The sequence below is a fragment of the Phoenix dactylifera genome, chromosome 14, assembly GCF_009389715.1.
Source record: "Phoenix dactylifera cultivar Barhee BC4 chromosome 14, palm_55x_up_171113_PBpolish2nd_filt_p, whole genome shotgun sequence".
Classification (NCBI taxonomy): domain Eukaryota; kingdom Viridiplantae; phylum Streptophyta; class Magnoliopsida; order Arecales; family Arecaceae; genus Phoenix; species Phoenix dactylifera.
This window is the reverse complement of record NC_052405.1, coordinates 2855950-2879660: the sequence shown is the minus strand read 5'-3', so window position 1 is coordinate 2879660 and position 23711 is coordinate 2855950. Positions and strand designations below refer to the sequence as shown.

General features: G+C 38.9%; 2 protein-coding genes across 2 annotated transcripts; one reads left to right on the top strand and one right to left on the bottom strand.

Moving 5' to 3' along the window:
* Positions 1 to 1054: 1054 nt before the first annotated feature.
* LOC103707952 (pentatricopeptide repeat-containing protein At5g48910-like) lies at positions 1055 to 2947 on the top strand. Its single transcript, XM_008792693.2, has one exon. The coding sequence runs from the start codon at positions 1055 to 1057 to the stop codon at positions 2945 to 2947; it is 1893 nt and encodes a 630-aa protein (XP_008790915.1).
* A 1693-nt stretch (positions 2948 to 4640) lies between these two features.
* Positions 4641 to 15588, bottom strand: LOC103705932 (diphosphomevalonate decarboxylase MVD2, peroxisomal-like). The gene is made up of 10 exons (XM_008789850.3): positions 15063 to 15588; positions 14499 to 14697; positions 13566 to 13629; positions 13296 to 13359; positions 13138 to 13218; positions 11644 to 11730; positions 11148 to 11305; positions 10973 to 11021; positions 5298 to 5422; positions 4641 to 5214 (listed from the first exon to the last, which is right to left on the bottom strand). The coding sequence occupies exons 1-10, from the start codon at positions 15276 to 15278 to the stop codon at positions 4992 to 4994; spliced, it is 1266 nt and encodes a 421-aa protein (XP_008788072.2). The 5' UTR covers positions 15279 to 15588; the 3' UTR covers positions 4641 to 4991.
* Between the last annotated feature and the right edge of the window lie 8123 nt (positions 15589 to 23711).

Genomic DNA, 23711 nt, shown 5'->3' with positions numbered 1-23711 from the left:
TCTCTTTAAAAGAACTAAAGTCCAACCAAACTAAGGGGAGGGTGCGAATTGAATCCAAGTCATTCGTATCAACACTCAGTCACATTGCCAAATAGATGGATGGACATTCTCCATCCTCCATTTAATTTGTTCGGCTTTAAAAGCTTAAATATGTGATTACTTAATATGTGTTTCACCTATAAGCTTAATTTTTTTTTCTTTTCCTTACTATGTTTTTTTTCTTCTCTTGTAATGGAGGAGAGAAGCCGAGATAGATAGTTGTAGAGGAGAACGTTTAGGCAATAGTTCTTGATGTCGTGCTAATGCAAATATTAATAGAATATTAGCTAGATTTGTGATGTCTTGCTAATGAAAAGTTGTAAGCAATGCTACCTATCTTTTAGAGTCAATTTATTTTTCATGTTCCCTAGCATTGCTCCCCACCAAGTAGGCAACCTGATATATTTGGGTACAACAAGCAAGTTGTATCATTTTTTTTTTTTTTTTAAGGAAAAGAGAGGGTTGAAAACCTGACCAGATCTTATCAAGACCTTAAAATCAAGGTAAATATAAGTAGGAAAAAAAATCATGCCAGATTAAAGAGGCAAAATAAAGGTCAATGAAAAGAATTATCAGCTTAATCTTGGGAAATCATGTCCAGTCCCAAAAAAGCCCATAAGCAAAACGATTGCCAGTTTTGTGAAGTCGAAGGCTATTGCTAAAAAATGCGCAGCAATCCCATCCAAAAGAAAGTTAATGCACCATCAAATGTTACTCTAGATGGTGCCATCCCGTGCTACTTGGGCAAGAGATCAAGAACTCTATTTAGCTTGGTGTTCCTCCTCCTTTTTTTAAAAAAGAAAGAAAGAAAGAAAAATATTAATTTCCTGCATTGGGTCCAGAGGCAATTTGTTATCATCTGTATCCACCCAGGATCGCGAATGGTTAGAATTAAGCCCACCATCCGGCCCATTTATCCAATAGGCCCATAACTCTTGGATGCCTTTTTTTAATTTTTATTTCTATGATATCATATGAAGGAAATAAACTATTGCGGAATTCAAAGCCCAAACTGATGTGGACGGCCTCCGAGTCCCTCCCTCTGCCCTTGGCTCCCAATGCCGCCATTTCTCTGCTTGACAAGTGTCGCACCTTGTCGGAGCTCCGCCAAGTCCACGCCCGCCTCGTCAAATCCGGCCTCATCTCCCATCCCCGCGTCCTCCGCCGCCTCCTTCTCTGCCGCGCCCGCCCACCCAAAGTTTCCTTCCTCTCCGACTCCAATGACGTCCAGGAGTGCTTTCTCCTATATTCTCGAATGCTCTCTCGCGGCAACGACCTCCACGGCGTCGAATTCTCCCTCCCTTCGCTCCTCAAGACTTGCGGGAAGTCGTCGGCGTTCTTCCAAGGCTGGCAGCTCCACGCGCAGGTATTGAAGAGCCACTTCCAATCCGATCCGTTTGTGTTCAACTCGATTCTCAGAATGTATTTGGACTTCAATGAACTAGAGACCGCGAGACAGGTGTTTGATAGAATGAGTCAAAGAGATGTGATCTCTTGGAACTCGATGATTGCGGGCTGTTTGAAAGCTGGGGATGTCAAACTGGCTTTGAGACTCTTCGATGAAATGCCTCAGAAGGATATAATCTCATGGAATTCGATGATTAATGGGCTTATGAAGTGTGAAAGGTGCGATCTTGCTGAGAAATTGTTTGAGAGTATGGCCCAAAGGGATGTTGTTACATGGACGGCTATGGTTTCTGGATATGTGCTTAATGGCCATTCAGAAGAAGCTCTGGAACTGTTTAGAAGAATGTTGGATGCTGATGTGCAACCGGATGCAGCTGCCATTGTTAATGTGCTTGCCGCTATCACGGACTTGGGATTTTGTGATGAAGGCAAATGGGTTCATGCTTATGTTTGTCGTAGTAATATTAAATTAGTCTCTGGTGTTCTTGGATCGGCTTTGATTGATATGTACTCCAAGTGTGGGCTTGTAGACAATGCTTTCTCTGTCTTTAGAAGCATATGTCATGAGAGGCGGGTAGGAGATTGGAATTCAATGATTTCTGGCCTAGCGGTTCATGGTCTTGGTCGAGAAGCGATAGAGGTCTTTGATGAGATGCGGAGGATGGAAGTTGAGCCCAATGATATCACCTTTTTGGGCCTCTTAAAGGCCTGCAGCCATAGTGGTATGATCAAGGAGGGCCGGTTCTATTTCAAGCTCATGCAAGAAAGATATGGAATGGAGCCTGGGATACAACACTATGGCTGTTTGATTGATCTTCTTAGCCGATCTGGATTATTAGAGGGGGCACGGAGAATCATCGAGGATATGCCAATGGAACCTGATGCTGTCGTGTGGAAATCTATGCTTAGTCCTTGTGTGAGGCATGGTCGTGTTGATATTGGCGAGCATGCCGCCATGCGAGTCATAGAATTGGCTCCACATGATTCTAGTTGCTATACTCTTCTTTCGAACATGTATGCAAAGTTTAGGCGATGGGAAGATGTTGAGAGAGTTAGAGCATTGATGAAAGAAAGAGGTGTCAGGAAGATCCCAGGTTGCAGCTCTATAATGGTTAAAGGGGAAGTTCATGAGTTCCTGGTGGGGAAAGAAATGGGTGTTGGACGAAGGGAGGTGGTTCTTTCCAAGCTAGAGGAGGTAATCCATAGATTAAGATTGGAAGGTTATGAGCCAGATCTGAGCCAAGTCCTTGTGGATGTTGAGGAGGAAGAGAAGGAGAGTTTGCTGAGTTTTCATAGTGAAAAGATGGCGATAGCCTTTGGGCTTATAAATCTAAACAAGGGGGCACCTATTCATATAGTGAAGAACCTCAGGGTGTGTGGTGATTGCCACTCCTTCAGCAAGTTGGTTTCTAGGGTCTATAACCATGAGATAATTCTAAGGGACCAGAACAGGTTCCACCATTTCAAAGGGGGTTCATGCTCTTGCAACGACTATTGGTGATTAATGAAGCCGCTCAGTGTTTTCACCTGTAAATCAAGCTTCAATGAAATCAACAGAGATGGTTCTGCTGAAGGCATGGGTTATCTTTGGCACAACTTGCGAGAAGGTAGCCTCAGATTTCAGTATCAACATTCATGAGTTCAAGATCAAGCACCAAAGTATTTCACAAGGTGAATATGAATTTGTGAGAACATAGCTCAAGTTATGGAATACAATGTCGACCTTATTCCAACCTCCAGGTTCTCAGAACATACAGAAAGCCCTCAATAACAAGGTTACACTGGATGCATGGGCAGTGTAGTTAGGTTATAATTTGTGAGTAAACATTCTTTCTAAAAATTGGAAGTTGATAATGTAGTTAAAGTTCAAGGAGATCTCAAGTGAACTGGTATGTGGCATGAATATTCTTGGTTAGACATTAAGCATGTCCTTGGATGTAAAAGAATGGTGTAATGAATTCCTTGAGATGCAACAGTCACGCTGGCCTGAGGGAGGGGGGAATCATTGAGCTGCAGAAAAAAAAACCATGTTGTTAGGGAAAAAAAATCCTAGAACATTGATAATTTTGAGACTCTAAGAGGGGAATTAGGTGGCATGGAGCTGGAAGTTGGTGTCAGGCTCGCATGTCTTTTGAGAACCTAGCCATGATTTCAGATGATTTCTTTTCTGAACGTTTTGCGGGAGAAATATAAGTGTCTTCATTTCCTTGTGAACCCAAGGGCTTTCCACTCAGTGGCGGAACCATCGGACAGCATCACTCGTTTTGGGTCTCTTTCTAGCTGTCAAATGTCGTATCCAGCTGACCGGAACTTTATTAGATACACAGGACTCATACCAAGTGCGTTCTGAAGTCTAGGGAGAGTGGGGTGCTTATGGGTCCCCTCCTCAACTGTCTGTCAACATAAGCTCTCTAGGCCTTTAGCTACTTTTTTTGTTTTTCTTTTTTTCACTCGATGCATCGAAATTATCGCCACATATTACATGATGTAACAGGAAGATCAAGAAAAGTTGTCTGGTCGGAGGATCAATTTGCAACTAAAATTCTAAAACCTCAAAGTTCATGCCCAACAACAATGGTTTTGAAAAAAATCAGTAATCCGTCGTCTACAAGGTAGACATCCCTGCGTTTGTGTTAGGCCTCCAGGTTGATTCGTTGTTGAAACAGAAAAATAAGGGATTACCGAGTTTATTTCAAGCTCATTCTCTCAAAACCCTCTCGCAATACATTTCCTGTGCAGGTATTGTAGGTAACAAAAGCTATGGTGCCGGAAAGCAGAATGTGTTTACTCTGGTTTCTGGTAGGTTAGAATAGTTTACTTGAGGCTAAAGCATTTATCCTATATCAAATTACTATGCAAGCTTCTTCAAAAAAAAATAAATAAATAAATAAAGTATTCTGCAAGCCCTGAGAGACTAAGACGCACTGGCATGAATGGTCAAATTTTTTATGGTCGAACATCTCGACTAAATAGTCCCTGATGAGAGTTCAGTATCAAATATTTTTTGATGAGCTAAGTTGGTTACATAGTGCTTACCTAAAATTGATAATGCTTCTTGATAAAATAATTATTATAGCTTTACACGAGAATATACACTTCTTTTTGTCATATTCCACTAATAAAAACCACTAGTGTTGGATGACTGCAGGCTGAAAAGACATGTATAGATGGTCCAGTAGTTTAAGTACTCTTAGTTGATGGAAATGGAAGAGACAAAACAAACTTGAGATTAACAAGTTCAAAACAGGACGAAAAGATCAGAAAGGAAAGCCTAAAATAATGCAACAGTTACACTTCTCCGCCACAAATTAGCCTTAGGGTACAAAATTTAAGGGCACAGATCCTAGTTCAGAATTCCTGGATTGGTGCAACGTAGGATGAAAAGCCATCCTCGTGCAAGTGGGAGATTCGTCATCAAAGTCATATTTGGTGATATTTGGGCATATTAAGGGATTATTTCCAACCAACAAATTTATTCATCATGCTTGATGGAAAAGAAACTACAAGGTAAACCCGATGAAAATCGTTCGTCTCCTTGCAGTAGTTCACTTTGGATGTCCAGTTTCAGAACTAATGAGAGCTTGATTTTCTTCAGTTAGCAGCCTCGGACCGCTCCCAAGCCTAGTGCAGATGAAATAGCTAACATCACCTGGAAATTTTTGAAACGGAGCCTTATCCTTGATTTCCGCAGGTGGTGGGAGATCTTCAACATCTTTCATCGATTGCAAACCAGCTTCACGCAGTATTGATTTGTCCCCTAATATGTAGCTGGATAAAAAGACAAAAGAAACTAAATCTACATTGCCACATTTTACCAAGAGATTGGAATCAAACCTGGAACATGCGCAAACCTAGCCAACTCATTGTCTGGAAGTGGGGGGAACTGAAACAAGAGTCTCTGAAGCAGAAGACCGGCCACTTTTCGGTTTGGCGCAATCAGAACAGCATTCGGCCCCGCATCAAAAGTGTAAGCCACCTGTCATTCAATCCATCTCAAATCTAAATTTCTTTTTTTATTTGTCATTTCAATCAAGGCATTACATATGAATGTGAGGACCAACTTGTCTAATGATAAATGTCGCAATGAGAGGCCTGATCAGCAATTCAGAGTCCCCCCGTAACAAAGCAGATTAAAGGATATGCTTAAATACGGAATGACGCATCGCAATATATACTGATAAAATCTGTACTTAATATATATGCTATATTATTATTTCCTTTTCAGATCTATGTCTTACATGCTTTTGATAAAAGTTACCAGAAAAATCGATTCGTACCTGAGTAAAAATTACTAGTATTGGATATGTTTAAAAACATAATGCGTAATTTATAGGTTTAGAATATTTTCATCCATCGGTAAAAAGTTACTGGGAAAATAAATAATATTTGAAGAAAAATAAGTTCCTAGCATATATCTGTTAGCATACGTTGACAAGCCTATGTATCTCTCCATGCTGTGTATAGCAAGTGTTGGTACAGTAACCAGTTTGTGTAAAGGAATAAACCAAAAAATCAGCTATCTGCGTCATCCATTCATGTATGGTTGAATTCAAACCAACAAATTTCGCTACGAAATTACGACTTCAGAGCTCAGACATGCCCAAGGCCCTTTGTGTCCTGGCGGACCTTTGAATATGTCACCCATCATTGGTCCAATGAAACCAGACCAAGCCCAAGTACTCCATGTGAGGACCATCATATATAGAGGTTGAAGATCATCATATATAGAGGTGGCAATGCCCGAACTGTGCCGGACAAGATGCCCAAACCTGTTCGAAACAAATATATTTGGTGACGGTTTTTGTGATTGGGTCAAAGACAGGTTATACAAGACCAGCCCGTTTATAAATGGGCCAGAGGTGGACAGACCCTTCAACCTTAGGCCTAGGCCCCTAAGATAGTGGTTATAGTTCAATGGGCATTGCACTGGTCAAAGCTTGGCTTCAATGATTAGGATTATGCAGTTTAACTGTTGAAAAGAACAAAAATACTTAAAAGTGAAGCAGACCGCATTCTTTAGATTTGTCATATTTTCTAAGTTTCCTCCCCCACCAACCCCCAACCCCCAAGAAAGGGCACCCAACCATAAGCCTCCTCGGCCTAGCCCTGTTCTGTTTTCAATAATTAAGATAAAACTGACAAGTGTAGCCCTAAATGAGTTGGCAGGTAGATTTGGGCCCATATAAAATAAATGGGTCACGTATGGGTTTATTCTTTTTTAACCTGATCACAAATGAGTGCATATGGAATGAAATTTTTTTTATTTTATTTTAGCCAACCCAAATGAGAACCTAGATGAACTGTTGCCACTTCTATTTATGTGTCACAATTATTCCCTCAAACTAAAATTTTGAATTTCATTCCTAGACTGTAGTAGACACCTCCAAGTCTGAGAATGAACACTAGGGAGTATTGGTCTAGCAGACTCTAATCTGACCCCATCCAAAACTATGTATAAACAAATATAAAGAAATATATTCAAATTCCCATTATGCATCCAGAAAAGATAATCAAAAGAAAAACTTTTGGTGCACTAGATCATAGTTTTTTTTTTTGTCATCCATTTGGCCAATGCAATCCAGTCAAGCCCACATCCACAATTAAACCATCATATGAAAGTTATTTTCCTCAAATTTTACTGAAATTGCATTCTGAAACCCCATAATTTCATCACTACCAGACTTACAGACTCCAATCTTGCCCCATATGCATCTCCCAAAAAACATAACTAGAAGACCCCTATGGTAGCCTATGTTATAGTATATAGTTTTAAAAGGAAGCACAGAAGACTGCTACCCTATTAGGACACTTAGGCCCCATAAGTGTCAGTCCTTAACACACCCATTCTCAAATAGCTTAACTCCTGTACAATTTTGTGGTGAAAATCAACCACTAACCCTTCTATCAAATATGATAGACCATGAAACATGACTAACTTTTTAAATACACCCCCTGGCTCACCTCATCATAAAACCTATATTCATGTCAGCTTCTCAGGCCACCTAGAATCCCTAGGGTTGGCAAATTATCTTGCATCAATTACCCAATCAGCTGACGAAGAATGGAATTAAAATGAGAAGCATCACTCCATGCTTGATCCACCACATAAAAGATTCACAACCTCCCAAGCCATCTCACGTAAAATGGGACCCCGTACCAGCTGTTAAATGGAACGTGCGCTTTCCCTCACACTCCCCTCCTTGGCAACTATTTTATCCCAAAAAAAAGCCTCTAACCTAAAAGCCAAATTTTGATAGCAACCTCAGAAATTATGCTCTCCCATTTTGATTCATGTCAACCTTGCTAAAACAAACCTCTTGTGCCACAGCAAGGGAAATAAAAAATAACCAACAAAATCATGCGCACAACAAACTAGTGGATTCCATCTCCTTCCTCAAACTTGTACATGAATGGCCAGCTCCACATGAATTTTCTACATGGAATTACAAAACAACTCAAGAAGATATTTACGTACATTACCATTAGAGCTGATCATGAGCTTTCTGGCCCGCCCGGCCCGGCCCGGAATTTTTCGAGCTTGGGCATTAAAAAAAGGCCCATGGGTCGGGCCTGGGCAGGAAAAGCAGCCCAACCAAAAAATCGGGCCGGGCCTGGGAACTTTTAAAAATGGCTCGGCCCGGCCCGTGTTTTATATATAAAACACCAATTAACCATTGGAGAAACAAAATAAAGGTAAAAAATACATCCAATTTTAGAGAGCCCATTAAGTTGTTGGGCCATTCTGACCCATTTACAAATTCCAAACAAAAAAAAAAAATCGGACCTGTCGGGTCGGACCTGGGACCAGATTTATATAGTTGGGTCGGGCCTGGACAAAAATTTAAGCCCGACAGTCGGGCTGAGCCGAGCCTGGGCATAGCCATAGGGCCTAATTTCTGCTATAAAGCCCGGCTCGAGCCTGGCCCGAATCGGATTTTGATCAGCTCTAATTACCATTAAATACCGCTATTTGAACCCTTTCTCTAAACTCATAGACATGGAATTCAAAAGGAATCAATTAAACTCAATTCAAAACAAAAAAGCCGCCCAATGAATAAGGCTCTCGCCATTTTAGAGAGCCCATTAAGCTGTTGGGCCATTCTGACCCATTTCCAGATTCCAAACAAAGAAAAAAAATCGGACCTGTTGGGTCGGACCTGGGACCAGATTTATATAGTTGGGTCGGGCCTGGACAAAAATTTAAACCCGACAGTCGGGCTGAGCCGAGCCTGGGCATAGCCATCGGGCCTAATTTCTGCTATAAAGCTCGGCCCGAGCCTGGCCCGGCCCGAATTTTGATCAGCTCTAATTACCATTAACACCTATACCGCTATTTGAACCCTTTCTCTAAACTCACAGACATGGAATTCAAAAGGAATCAATTAAACTCAATTCAAAACAAAAAAGCCGCCCAATGCATGAGGCTCTCGCTATTTTAGAGAGCCCATTAAGCTGTTGGGCCATTCTGACCCATTTCTAGATTCCAAACAAAGAAAAAAATCGGACCTGTTGGGTCGGACCTGGGACCAGATTTATATAGTTGGGTCGGGCCTGGACAAAAATTTAAGCCCGACAGTCGGGCCGAGCCGAGCCTGGGCATAGCCATCGGATCTAATTTCTGCTATAAAGCCCGACCCGAGCCTGACCCGGCCTGGATTTTGATCAGCTCTAATTACCATTAACACCTATACCGCTATTTGAACACTTTCTCTAAACTCATAGACATGGAATTCAAAAGGAATCAATTAAACTCAATTCAAAACAAAAAAGCTGCCCAATGCATGAGGCTCTCGCCATTGTAGGGTCTGGGGAGGGTCAAAAGTATGCAACCCTACCCTGCATGTGGATAGGTTGTTTTTGTGTTTCAAACCTATGACCTTCGGATTATAATAGAGCAACCTTACCATTGCGCCAAGGCTCACCCTCCAAGTACTGTAAACAATCGATCAAAATAAAATCATGGCCACAACAAACTAGTAGATCCCATCTCCTTACTTAGATAATTGGCAAACTTGCACATAAGTGGATCCTCTTGAATTTCCACATGGAATTGTGAAACAACTCAAGAAGATATTTAAATACATTACAATTAACATCTACATCGCTATTCAGTGAAGGAGATAGGATTGTGATCGAGAGGCGCAACAGTAATAACTAATAACCGTTTGTATGTTAAATTTTTAAAAACTTAAATAATATTTGAAGTATCCAAGAAAAAGAAATGAAATTCAATTATATATTTCATATATTTTCATTATGGAGATAGTGTCTAGGGTGGGTTTGAGAATCTAGAAACAAGATAAGATCATGTGAGGAACTAGAAAGGTGGCATATTGCATACTTCAAAACAAAAGAGAGAGTGGGTAGCGTTCATACTAGGTTGACATGAACTACCATTGTATCAAAAAAAAAAAAACAAAAGAAAGAGGCGAAAATTTGCCTTTTTATAGTTTTTTCTTCTACTACTTGGAAAAACTATTTAAAAAAAATAGAAAAGAGAATACTCATTCAAATGCTGATCGCAACAAGATTCCTTCACTTAAGAAACATACCCAATATACATTATCATTTTTGAGTTTGGAGGAGCATATCCTATTAGGATGTGGAGTACTGGGGTATGAGGACTAGTTGGGACATGAAAAGTGGAGCTTCGACTTGGGCACAACAGATTTGAACAGCCCACTTGTCTCTTTTAAAATACAAACTTCAATACATGAGTAGTTTGTAAGAAGATATTTGAAAATGTAGGTGTGTATTATAGAAATTCCATCAATATAACGCCTTAGTTAATTAACTCCAAAAATTTAGGAATTAGTGGTAGGTTTCATTCTATCGTTGCAAGTAATCCCTAGATTTTAGGAGGGGAAAGCTTATCAAGATTTACTTGACAACTACTCATGGATAAGCAATCCCAAAAATTTTTAGAGGGGGCAATCTCCAGCCCCCCCCCCCCCCCAACAGGCCACTACTTAATCCCTTTCTCTAACCTCGTGGACATGGAATTCAAGAAATCAATTAAACTCAAGCGCTCAAAACGATCATGATTAAACCTCACACTCTCATCCAGTCAAATAATGACAATTTTAAAAGCTTTAAAACAATCAATATTTCACAACCTAAGCTATCATCCCTAGTCATTTATAATCTTCTAGCAAGCCATCTTAAATATGATTTGGCTTCTCTAATCCACTAACACCTAATCATCTCAATGAACAAATGGGAACATATGGAGCTATTATTGATCTTTGATCTCATTATAATGCACCAAAAAGTAAATCTTGAGTTTCATATACATGTAACAGAACAAAAGGGACCCATTCATTTTGGACTTAAATCTCCATTTTAATAAATATTAATGCTAAATTCACACCAATATTGTCTATTGCAATGTTTCTATGCTGTGAATAATGCAACCAGTTAGTAACACTTCACAAGCTGTCGAGTATCATATACAATATTAACAAGCCTCCTAACTTATCAGATAAAATAGGCAACAATTTAGACACATATATGGAAAAAAATGTACCTGCGGTGATACTTCAGACCGGTTCCATCTTTCAACAAGGCTGATTATCCTGAGATATAGAAGGGTTATTACTCATTACCCGGGTAGCATAAATAAGGACTTTGTTCACATATGAACAACATTTGTGGTCATTAGTCACATAGATGCCAATAACGCAACTGAAAAAATATCATGCCTGCGTGATGTATCATTCATGTAGAATATAGGGGGGCTAGTATCCAAGCAAACTGCATGGAACTGATTGCTATCTGCACAGGTTAACCCGACAAGAGATGCAAAATCACAACTTTTGATCGCTTCTTCCATTTGCAACACTCGACTAGGGACTACTGTCTGCAACAGAATGAACGAATCAAAGAAATAAGTTAGCAATTACATAATTCTAATGTATCATTCATGTAGCAATAAACTAACAAAATATGTGCATTTGGGTGGGTTGGTGTGTGACATACATGCATGCAGTTAAAATATAGTGACAGCACAAATTAAAAATGCTTAGCACAAACAGTTGATCAAATTTCGTAGGGAGTAGGAATGAGATAGCAAGCAAAGGATGTAATAGCAACACCATAGAATATTACGAGGTTGTAAAAATGATTGATATTTAAACTGGTCTAAGTACTACAGTTTGACAACCCAGCTATCATAAGGGGATTCAAATGAGACAACACCTTGGCCCGATATTGTAAGAGTGGACTCGTCTCGACACTCCCACGCATTCCTGTGGTGCTACTTGTTTCTTTCTGCTTTGAGCTTACCTGAAGATCAATAAGTTGACATATTCAGCTATATATTTACACATTGACCTGGAGGTGCAATGAAGTGAAAAGCTGCTGATGGCACATCAAATGACAACATAACATATACGCTTGAAGGTTAACATCAGCAAGAAATTTACAACAGATCAGTTAGAATAGTAAAACAATTTCTCTCTTAAAGCTTTACAGTAACATCTGACAAAAGGCGGGTACAAGTATGTAATTTGAAGTAAACACAGAAACATATCAAGATCCTTCTCTAGCTAATGAGCTTAAACTATACCCGTGGTGAATTTGTCAACTCAAACTAGCACATTCCGGACTAGCACAATTATTAAATGCCTCATTCTTTTAGAAAATTGTTTGGTTTCTCACGGACCATAGCATGGTCAAACAGTGTTACAAATTATTTAGTACTCAAAATCGATTGTCATTGCAAGCGCTTGTATGACTTTTTTTCTATATAGATACACAATCGTCGATCATGATTTACATTAAAATGCTTAAAAATTAAAAGATGGATGGTTTGGAGGTTTTATTCCAATCTCAAATGATGCAAACCATTGAAACACTCCTCACATGTCACCCCAAAACCTTGTTTACATAAATAAAATATGCTTTTATCTTTTATCCCCTCATCTTATAACTTCCATTAAATTATATTGCAACTCAGTTAGAAACTATTGATTTGCAAGATGCCTATATCCCAAGTGATATAGATAAATTGGAAGTGATCTCTAACTCCAAAATATAATGATTCCGTATGAAACATAGTCTAGAAACATCCAAACCCACTGGAATTTGGTCCACGTGTTATAAGATATATAGATCATGATAAGTGGTATAGATTTTTGTTCATGTATCCAAACACGTATGCCAGCTTATTAAGTCTACCATTATTCTCCATATCGTGTTCAAATGGTGCACAGGTAAGAATCCTGCAAAATAATTGCCTTATAGTATTATCGTAAATCATAATTCATAGTAAATATCAATGCCCCATTTGTTTGTTTTTGGATTGACATGATTATGGACTAATCAGTTGCATTATAAATTCATGTTGATGACCAGGTAACTAGAACTAGTCCTCTTATCTCAAAAAGATCATTTACTACAGTAGTGCTATTTCACAATTACGGAACTTGAGGATACTATTTACCACCAATATATGTTTTGACAGCTAATGTTTTACCATGCCAGCAGGGAACATACAACATTTCTGATAAGACCTATGTATTAAGAACTAAAAGGAGAAAATAGAATTGCATTTGATTCTTTACATTCCAGCTTACAGATAATTTTTTCCATGGCAAAGCATGCACTACTTTAGGGATGGATATCATGAATATTAAACAAGCAACCAAGTTTATTAACTGATAGAGAATATAGCTGTAAAAAAACTCATACCACAGCTACAATAATAACAAGGTCATCCCAATGTGTGTTACTAGCAAGTTGAACTGCAATGCTGTCGCTCCCATCAGCATCCTGCAAAATTACGAGATTCAATCAAATTGTTATAGCCTTTGTGGAATTAGAACTTGTACTCTCCATTTTAACCATACATTTCCCATGGTCCATTTGACAAATCCACCATACATGCTGCGACATGCACTGCCTGACCCTTGCCTGCATCATGCAAATATCATCAGAACAAACTTGCATCTCAGAGTACAAGCCACATTCAACAAAGTGATCCATAAGGTAAATTTGTTCCGAGTAAACGGTCTCTATAAATGTATTCTGAGAGCACATACACAACTATGTGCAGAAGCTAGCATCTTCCACAAACTCAAACTTCAAAGCAAAGATAGATTAAATGTGAAAAATGAGACCTTGCAATAGCAGAAAGATCTCCATTCTCTTCCTTCACATTCATTAACTTTGCGAGGGTAAAAACTGTAGACAAAATTTTAAGGGAAGAAAATGTCAGAGAACTTTCCCTAGAGAAACTTTAATTCAGAGTAGTAATAATTAAAACATGGAGTTAAAAAGAATTGTTCAGCTGCTGTTCCAGGCTAACAAGACTAAGTGAAAGTTCATGTGGATAGATTTATGGTTAAGCGACAAGAGGGCAAAGAGTTTAGGATCAAAAATGCTCGACAATATCAAAGTCTTAAATATTAACGGTTTAAAGATTTTCTCTTTTCTTTTGAGAAAAACAGTCTAAAGATTTTCAGACATGAATTATTAGTGATTCTGCCTATGGTCCCTTGAGTAGCTTCTCAGTTGCGATAGTGATTTTTGTGCACCCTTGATTCTTACACTGTTCTTGGTTCTTTTCATTTTGTTTGTTCTGGTTCGCATAATCATAGTTCTATAAGTATAAGATGGAGGCTTTATTTTGCAAATAATTTTTTCCTCATGATTTTTGCAGCATCTTTGGGGAAAATTATGTTAAAGCATTTGATTTCATTACTAAGACAAGGACTTGAGCAAGTACATATTCAGTAGCCACCTGAGACACATATAGCAAACTAATCAGCCATGTCCATGATGTAACCACAATTCCACAAGATGTACTGTTCAGACAAAATAAATGCCTCCATTTCAAGTTGACTTTGCAAGGCCTTACAGTTTAGCTAACAATAATAAGCATACAAATTCTAATCCACAAAAATAAAAAACAGCAAGAAAAGATTAACAGTGATTTTGATTACTTTTTAATGTTCAACAACTATCTATTACTGACTTCAACAGACATTTTTATTCAGTTGGAGATCAGGATATGGGGAAAAAGAATAAACGAGAGAAGAGAAAGGTTTTACCAAGACAGGCAAATCCGGCAGCCGAAGAAGCCAATCCAGCAGCAGTGGGGAAGTTGTTATACGAAGCAATGTGCAAATGCAATTTCTCCCAATCTTCCTTTTTTATCCGAACGCCCTTCTTCTCATCCTCAACATCACCTGCACGTTTCCGGATTTCCCTCAGGCAGTTCTGGTACCTCCCTCCAGAGAGCGAGATCTCCTACTCCCATAAGATACTAACTTATATCAGAATATTTTTACATAAGAAAAGGGAGAAAAGGGATGATCTATCCCCTCGAATTACTGTCTTTTTCGCCCCTAAGAGAGAGAGAGATACACAACACCAAAAGAATAATAATTAAAAGCTTCAACAAATTGAATATACACAAAGCTTGAGAGACGATTTCAGCTGAAACAAGAAGGATCTGTGTATACTAAGAATTAAAAAAAAATTGAAAAATTAAAAAAAATGAATAGAAAGCAACAAACTCATACAAGAGTAAGAAAGATCCAAGAATAAATATGTATGTAATTAAAAATAGAAAATGTGAACAAATTTTAAAAAAAAAAAGGGAAAGGATCTACCTTGCCGTTAAGCCACATCCGATCTTGCTTGAAGCTAGGGCTAACAGCAACAGTAGTAGTCGCCGAGAGATGATCTGGATCGAGCGTGACGCTGATGCTATCATTGGTTGGAAGGATCAGGGCCTCGTCGCGCTTCCCCCAGTACTTGATCAACGCAATGTTGGTCGGAGCCCTCGCTGTAGCCATCAGAACCCAGCTCTGTACCTCCCCCGCCATCTCCAACCCGAACAATCCCTTCCCTTACTAAAACCCTAAACACCGGATCTGCTCCGAGAGAAACCCTAACTTCCGCCTCCCGGCCTCTGGCCGGAAAACCTCAACAAGCGGATAGGAGATCGGAAAACTGCCTCAAGATTCGCTGCCCCGCGGATTGCGAGATAAAGAAATATGGCGAGGAGATCCGATCTCCGGGGAGGGGAAGAGAACAAGCGCGGGGGGGGGGGGGGGGGGAAGACGGGCAGTTCTGGGTCGCTTCACTCTCCTTCTCCCGAGAGTGTTTCGAAATTTTCGCGGTCGGGGAAAAGGACAGAGAGAGCCCGCAGAGACGTGAGGTTTTATATTGTTAAAGTAATAAATCACGATTCGCGACACGGGTCGGGGGCGTGGGGCCGCCTTTGGTAAGATCTTATGATGCTCATCCGACGGCCGTGAGGAGAGCAATCATTTATTATTGGTTTGCGTTTTTGGTGGGCTCCCACGGCTTGAAGTTATTGCCGGCAAGGACCAAAACCAAACTCGGTACGCTTCATAAATGTAAGCCATGGAATCCATCCGCACGAGCGAGGCAGCGCGGATCGCAATGCGATATTAAAATTATTGGTTGCCGTAAGCAAGGCGTCGTTGGGATGACGTGGCATCAGATGGTTGCTGGATCATGCTGTTCTGTTTTGTGTTTTGGCACTTGCAGCTGATTGCATCAGTTCTAACCCATCAAGGGAGGTACACAGATTTCATCGAGTCATGACCTTGAGTGGATGGGCTCCACGTGGAGAATTGGCATTTGTAGAATCCTACATGGAGATCAATGATTGGCTGACCAAGGTCTGACACCACCTACCCTCACATGGTGCCCGAATGCCGGGCTGCCACAGAAAGCGTGACACATAGTGCATGGTACACGCCATGCCCATGACAAAAAAAGAAAAAATGTTGATTTTTTGTTTTGTCTTTTTTTAGATTCGAATTTTTATGGGAAGCGTCACGATATATATCTATTAAATAGATAATCAAAAATATGTAAAAAAAGCAAAGAGACATTTTCATGATAGAAATATTTGAGAGATAAAAATGATAAAAAGTAATTTTTAAAACTCTAGACTTCTAGATTAAAGTGGTAGAGAGATAACACTCATAATTTTTAATTTTGAAAACAAAAATTTTTTTCATGCCAACAAAGAAAAATCAAAACCTTCTATTTTCCCTCTCCAACAAATAATTAACTGTACCAAGTTGAGGTATGACATTATGTATCTAAAAAAGTTTTATTGAATCAAATATCACGAGGAACTCAGCAGAAAGCATTTGTTCATGACTTTTTACGGTTAAACTAATATCATGTTCAAGAAATTATTTTTCAATAATCGAACTTGTTGGTCCAACTGGCCTGCATCTTTTAATAGCTCACCAAAATTCCAACCTAAATACTAGCTTATGGGTGTATCGGTTTGAAGGAAATAAAAAAACTTATGATCTTTTTTTTTCACATGATTTGGGGCTTGAAAGTATTCGGTTGGTATGATCCATACTCAAATAGGCTTCCCAATACATGAATCTAACAAATAATTCAATCTAAATCCTACTGAATTATCCAAACGTACTCTTAATTGGAGAGAAAATCTCAGCTATATGAATCTAGTTCATAAAACCAAAAATATTCTATGATGCATCTTTAGTCATTTAAAGTTCCAAAAAACCATTGTTTGATAACTTATTTATAAAAAAATTTAAAAGCATTCTCTGAGATCTAGAGGGGCTGCATAAATTTCCACCTATTGGTTAGACCAAAGCCCCCAGCTGATGCATTTAATGTAGCTTAGATTATGATAGTTGTGCCATAGCTTTCTCATCTTATTTCAAGGGTTCCAGAAGATATAAATTCATCCTTATTTCAACTCTTTTATAATATGTAAATAGTTTCTTGTGTCCTTTTTTTAATAGATATAATCAGAAACAGGTGTGTTATCCAAAGACCTACATTTAGCTCTCATTTCCTATACAGGTTCTTCTACTATCTTCATTATTGTGGTTATGGTTCCTCCTTTTTTGATGGGTTTCTCTTTCCAGATTTTCTGCAATACTTGTTATGTTCTCCAACAACTTATGCAGTGGGTTCTTTTCTCTTATTTCTTTTCTTCGATGCAACTCATGTTTTATTTCTGGCAGCCAATCTTGGCTGAAGTGTTTCAGCTCCATGTACCTCTTCATTTGGCTTCTGTCTCCTGGAGATCGGATATTACCGTTCAACCATGACTTCCTACCGCCCAGTTGTGCTATATTTTATTTTCTTCTTTTGTTACCTACTTTTGGTTTAGACTTTGTCTCCTTCATTCACCAAAAATAAAGCTGAGTACTTCCAATTTCGATGGGATCCATTGCTCAATCTTTTTGTGATTGGAGATACGAGGGCATTAGTGTTCTGATTGCAGAAAAAAGAGGGAGAAGAAGGTTGAGGAGACGGTCCCCCACTCGAAATTGAACCTTGGTAGATCAAAACCACAGGAATAAAACTTAGTACAAAATTTTAATAAGCATTATGTATTGTCGAAGAAAAAATGCAAAGAACTCCAAGCGCACCTTTATCTACCTACCAGTTCATTACTTATTTCTAGATGCGTTTTAGAAAAAATTGTAGATAAGTCCCTAATCTGATATTTAATTGTTCACAAATTTTTCTAAACAAGTTTGAAGAATATTAAATTTTGCAAATTTCCAGAATTTTCTTTGCTAGAAGTGGAATGTACAGTAACTTTTGAAATCATTAGCATTATCATGTTAAATTTCTATATTGTTGCCTAAATAAATTAACCATGTATCTTTCTAAAAATTAGTTTTACCATGCAATTGATTAAACAAGATTTTTTTTCTTTAAAATGTATGCAATGTCTGATCCAAATGACAAGGCATGTTTAGAAAGTGCTTGGCGATGTAGATATCATAGTTAAAAGGCTCAAAATCTGTCCCATTAAAATAAATAAATATGCTAGTTTAAAAAGCTTTACAAAGCAAAAACTTATAAATACACAGTTGTGACATATTTAACTTATAGCTGCTAGAATTAAATATCCAATGATCTCTATTGTAAGCTATATCTAGTTCATATATCCTTACAAAAAAATATATTAATATTTGTGTCAATGAACATTATATCATATGGTTCTAGCTTTTAATTGGTGCCCGAAATATACTAAACATGCCACGCCCCAAATCCAAGACATAGCATGGCCATACTATTGAGATTTGAGGGGTACAACCCATGATAACATGAAGCCAACCATTATATTTAGCTTCCAAATCCATTCTAGCAAAATATAATAATTAAAAGTTCAATTTCAGCATTCGTTAAATAAAACTAATATTGGTTCAAAATATCTAAATGCAAACATAAATATCAAACCATAATCTTCAATATTCAGAAAATCTATTAAGCAACAAAATTCGTAGTCAATTAAAATACTAAAATTTCTCTATAAAATCACCAAGCTTGCTAGCGCAAACTCCAAGCCTAGACCATCTTTCATTCCTATCGAATCAATTCGTCTGGAGAAAAAAAAAATAAAATAAAGATATGTGAGCGACGCAAGTCAGTAAGTAAATCTTTCACTATCTTATCGAATCAAGCATAATTTTTTTCATAAATTGATGCATCATATAAAAAAATAATAATTATTGCAAGATGAAACATTTTATAATATTATATGATATAGTAAGTCATAAAATCAATCATGCATGCATAAATCATCAATATGTTGTAAACATAGTTCCAAATGTGTAGCATAAATAAATTATAAATCAGTTATTATTTAACCATATCATTGATTAAATTACTTTTCTTAGACTAAATGTTAAGGTCACTGTTATACTCATGACAAGGCTATAATCGACAAAATGCCAACTACTATTATCCATTGGTAGGGTCGTATGCCAACTACTATTACCTGCTCGTAGGGTCGTATGCTAACTACTATTACTCATTGGTAAGGCCATATGTAACTAGCTTCGAATGTCGATCTATCCCACTTTTAGATCTTTTGTCATAGTTCTTTTCTTAAGTCATATTTCTTAAATTATATTTTTTAATCATATATGAATAAAATACTAAATAGCTTTATAAAGTTCATATTCCATAAATAAGCGTTTAACAGTAGAATAATTATGAAATTATTTTTTTCATGACAAAAATACTATTTTCATAAATATGGGGTTCATAGTTCATAAACAAGTAACTAATATTAAAATATTTATAGACTATTATTTCATAATAAATCATGAGTTTCTTAATATCATATGCTTGATCCCTAATTTTAAGAAAATACGATATCATCAATATTTAATATCATAAGCATAGAAAATATGTGAAAGTTTGAAAACTAATAAGGAGTGCTAGGGTTACATACTTTTTTCATCTTAGACCTTCAAACTTCACTAGAGGAATTTATTAAACCTATTTAAAGATATTAAAAGTAAAATTAATTTCTATTCGATAACTTTAATAGTATCAAATAACAAGAAAAGGTGGCAGTTGGTCAGACTTATGGTGGCCTGGTCAGGTCAAGTTTAAGCAACTCAATCAATGAATTATGGGGTACGGGCTCGATTAGGGCCAAGATCATTCGATAGGGTTCATCAAAAGTGGATTTCATAGGCATTTTAATAAGGCCGGAGTGACCAGTTTGGCAGGCTATCCGGGCACCAAGGTAAATCAAAACCCTTTTTAGGGGCTCAACTTAGGTCCATAGGATAGGGAGATAGGACTCGGTTCATCAATCCATGGGTCTTCTCGGAGAGACAGAAAGAGGGATATGAGAGAGAAAGAAGAGAGGGATGATCTCTCTTTCCTCCTCTTTTTCTCTTCTTTCTTTCTTCTTCTTTCTACGTAAATAGGGAAAGATAGAGGGTCGATCGATGGTTGTCATGGTCGTGGTTGAGTGAGGTAGTAGCTTGAGAGGGTGGGGGGTGCTGGGGAGTACACGGCAATAGCTGTCGATCGGCCGAATTCAACCCCAAAATAGGGTTGAAAAGGAAATTTATTGGCTCGGTCATTCTCAGATCCCAGCCTGCTCATCGAAGGCTTAGGGTCTGGCTTTGGACCAAGGCTGATGCAAGGAGTCGAGGCCCTCAGCGACGAACATTGGCGGCGAGGTAGTCGAAAAGAAGGAAAAGGAGGCAAAATAGGGGATCCTTATTCCAATTGATTTTCAGTCGATTTCGCAGTCGGCGACCGTGTTTTGGGTCATGGAAAGAAAAATAAGGAAAGGGAAAGAAAATTATACTATTACCTTGACTCCGGAGGTGTCGGCGACCCCGATTTCCGACGAGCACAGTACGAGCATCCGCGAACTTCAACAAAAAAAAGGCCTGAGGTGGACTATAGAGGGGAATATATGTCGTTTACAGAGGATTCCTAGGATCCCCGCGACCCTAGGACTTCTAATCTCGTCCGAAAACTACCAGGAGTCTTTTTCAGCTGGTACGCAAGGCAAACACGATTCGCTCCCCTTTTGGGACGAGCTTGGGCTGGTCAAATAGACCGAGCCCAAGCGGGCCTTTACGAAACATGATTAGTAAACTAGTTTTCTTATCTTTTTTTTTCAAAAAAAAATCATGCTAACTTAATTGTAGCCGTTGTTATAGAGAGACTGAACAGAAGCCAAAAGATCATCATGAAATAACGAGCCAATCCTCCCTAATCCAAATGGAAGGTTAAACTTAATTGTAAATCCAGCGATGCCATAGCACATATGAGCCATTAAATCTTAATTATAAATCCTTAAAGGTTAAACTTTTAGCAAACTACATTGCACCGCAAGCATCTAAGGATTTTATATAGTTACTGATAGGTGCTGCGTGACCATTTGTATTTGCTGGAAGACATTTTATTCATGATTTTTTTATAATTTCATTTCTCACGACATATACGCTTGAGCCCTTAAACAATTACAAGATAATTAACACGGCCAAATGGTTTTCATCCAACTCATCTGTCACGCCCCGGACCCGGATCCGTGACACGGCCGTGCTATTGCCGACTACCGCCCACAATAGCACGCAGCCTCATACCTGGGTAACAGGGTAGTCAAACCAACCAAATTTTTTTTTCATATGAAAGCATTCTTAGTACAACATGCTGGTCAGTACCCAAATACAGAGCTTCTATGTAGTTTATGTACACAAAAGTATACTTATTTTACCCCAAAGGAAAGAAGCCCTGATACCAAATTAACGTGTCTCTGGCAGCTATCAGTGGTAAGGATCTGAAAGAAAAAGTAAATGAACGGATATGAGCTACACGGCTCAGTAAGTAATCATACATAATCTTACCGGATCGAACATAACGGTAACCATGTTTATGCAGGGTTTGAGAAGCTGACATGCATATTTATCTAATCATCATCATGGCATAATAGGTATGCAATTTAAAGGAGATAGCGGTTATAGCAAAATACAACATTTCATAAGAATATATTCAAAAACCCGTTGTAAAACAATGTATGCTTTGGCCAAGCACGTTCATAAATGTCACGGCCCGCCTGCGCAGGGCACGTGACTATCGGGCCCACATGAGGGGGAAACACGGGGCTCCCCTGCCAGATGTTGGCCGGTTCCGGGGCTTCACGCAAGCGTCCTTCACCCCTCACCGATTATGCTTCTCTCCAAAAACACATCTGCAGGATTTGGAAGCACCCGCCTCATATACCCAGGCTCTGAAACGAGCCTCATGATCATGCTTCAAATATCATTTTCATAAAGTATGCATATGAAACCGTGCCCCCGGCATGCCATGGTCGTGCTCTTAAATGCTACTGCGAAGTCATTCTTGGCCACTGGCGAGACCGGCTCAGTTATTAGGCGGCCACTGGCGGGGCTGGCTCAGTCATTCTCGGCCACTGGCAAGGCCGGCTCAGTTACATTGGGTCAGTAGCTCTTAAGAGTAAATAATGCTTCGTATAGGTAGTACCTCATAGATGCTACGGCGAATTCATTATTGGTCACTGGCGGGGCCTGCTCAGTTATTAGTCGGCCACTGGCGGGGCTGGCTCAGTCATTATCGGCCACTGGTAAGGCCGGCTCAGTTGCATTCGGCCCGTAGCAATAGGAGTTCTTAGGTACCCCTTTACAAGCAATATGCCGCTAGAGCAAATCATTATCATTCTTTACACTCATGCTAATAAAAATCATAATATGGAATTCAATTCATTTTGCATGTATCACAAGAGCTATGAAAACATAATATGTGCACAACTATGAATTATGTGACTGACATGTACCACCCATGTTCATATTTCATAACTCATATCTTAGCATGTAATGTAATCCCAGTATTTTGTAGGCATAACGGAATATAAAGCATATATCATCATATCTTGTGTAACTAGAGCATGTCAGATACACATATCGTTCTTAGCCTACAGTACATGCATAACATGTTAAATTTCATGTATGATCCATAAAGATTAGGGCAGGCTACTTACATACATGATTCACAACAAGATTAAAACAAGTTACTTACTTTCTTCACTAATCATGCATACAATTCAAATTGTATGAAAAACACTGGTTCATCTTATAAAACGTAATACAAGATCTACGATAAGATTAAGACAGATTACTTACTTCAATTCGCTTTCCAAATTGCTCAAGTCCAGGTGACAAATCCTTAATCACCTAAAACAACATAATAGGGATTACATTATTCCCCATTTATTTATTATAAAATCTCTTAGTTCATCATATTATGAACTTACTTGCTTGGATCCCATCCAAGGATTTAGCCCAAGTCCAATTTGAAGCCTTTGGGGTTCGATTTAAAACCAGATTGGGTCTGCTGGAACTAACTCAATTTAATTGGGTTCGGACCCAAATCAATTTGGGCTTAATTCGGTTCGGATTTGACCCAATTTGCAGTTTGGGCTCGTCCAGACTTAGCTCAATTTAATTAGGCTCGGGTTCAGGTTCAATTGGCTAAATCAATTTCTTATTATTGGGCTTAACGGGTTTCGGACCCGAACCCCGATCCGTCTCGTTAGGTCGGACCCGTTAAGGGTCTCTTTTCTTCTCCCCCTTTTTTTTTTCTTTTCTTTTCTTTTCTCTTCCTTTTCTTTTCCTTTTCTTTTCTTTCTTTTTTTCTTTCTCTTTTTTTTTTTTCTTTCTTTCCTTTTCTTCTCTTCTCCTTTTTCTTTTCTTTTTCTTCTTTTCTTCTCCTTCCCGAAGCTTCTCTCGAAGGCTCTCCCGAACCCTCTTTCCACTCTAACCTCCTCCCCTTCCCATCTCAAGGAAGAAGAGGCAGCGGCTTGGGAGAGGCCGAGCTTGGGGTCATGCCACGGCCGGCGGTGCCCTCGGCCGTCACCCGCGGCCGAAGCCCGCGGCGCCCTCGGCCGCGCTCGCGGACGACGCTCGACGTCCGCATCCTCGGCCGGCCTGCGGCCGAGGCTC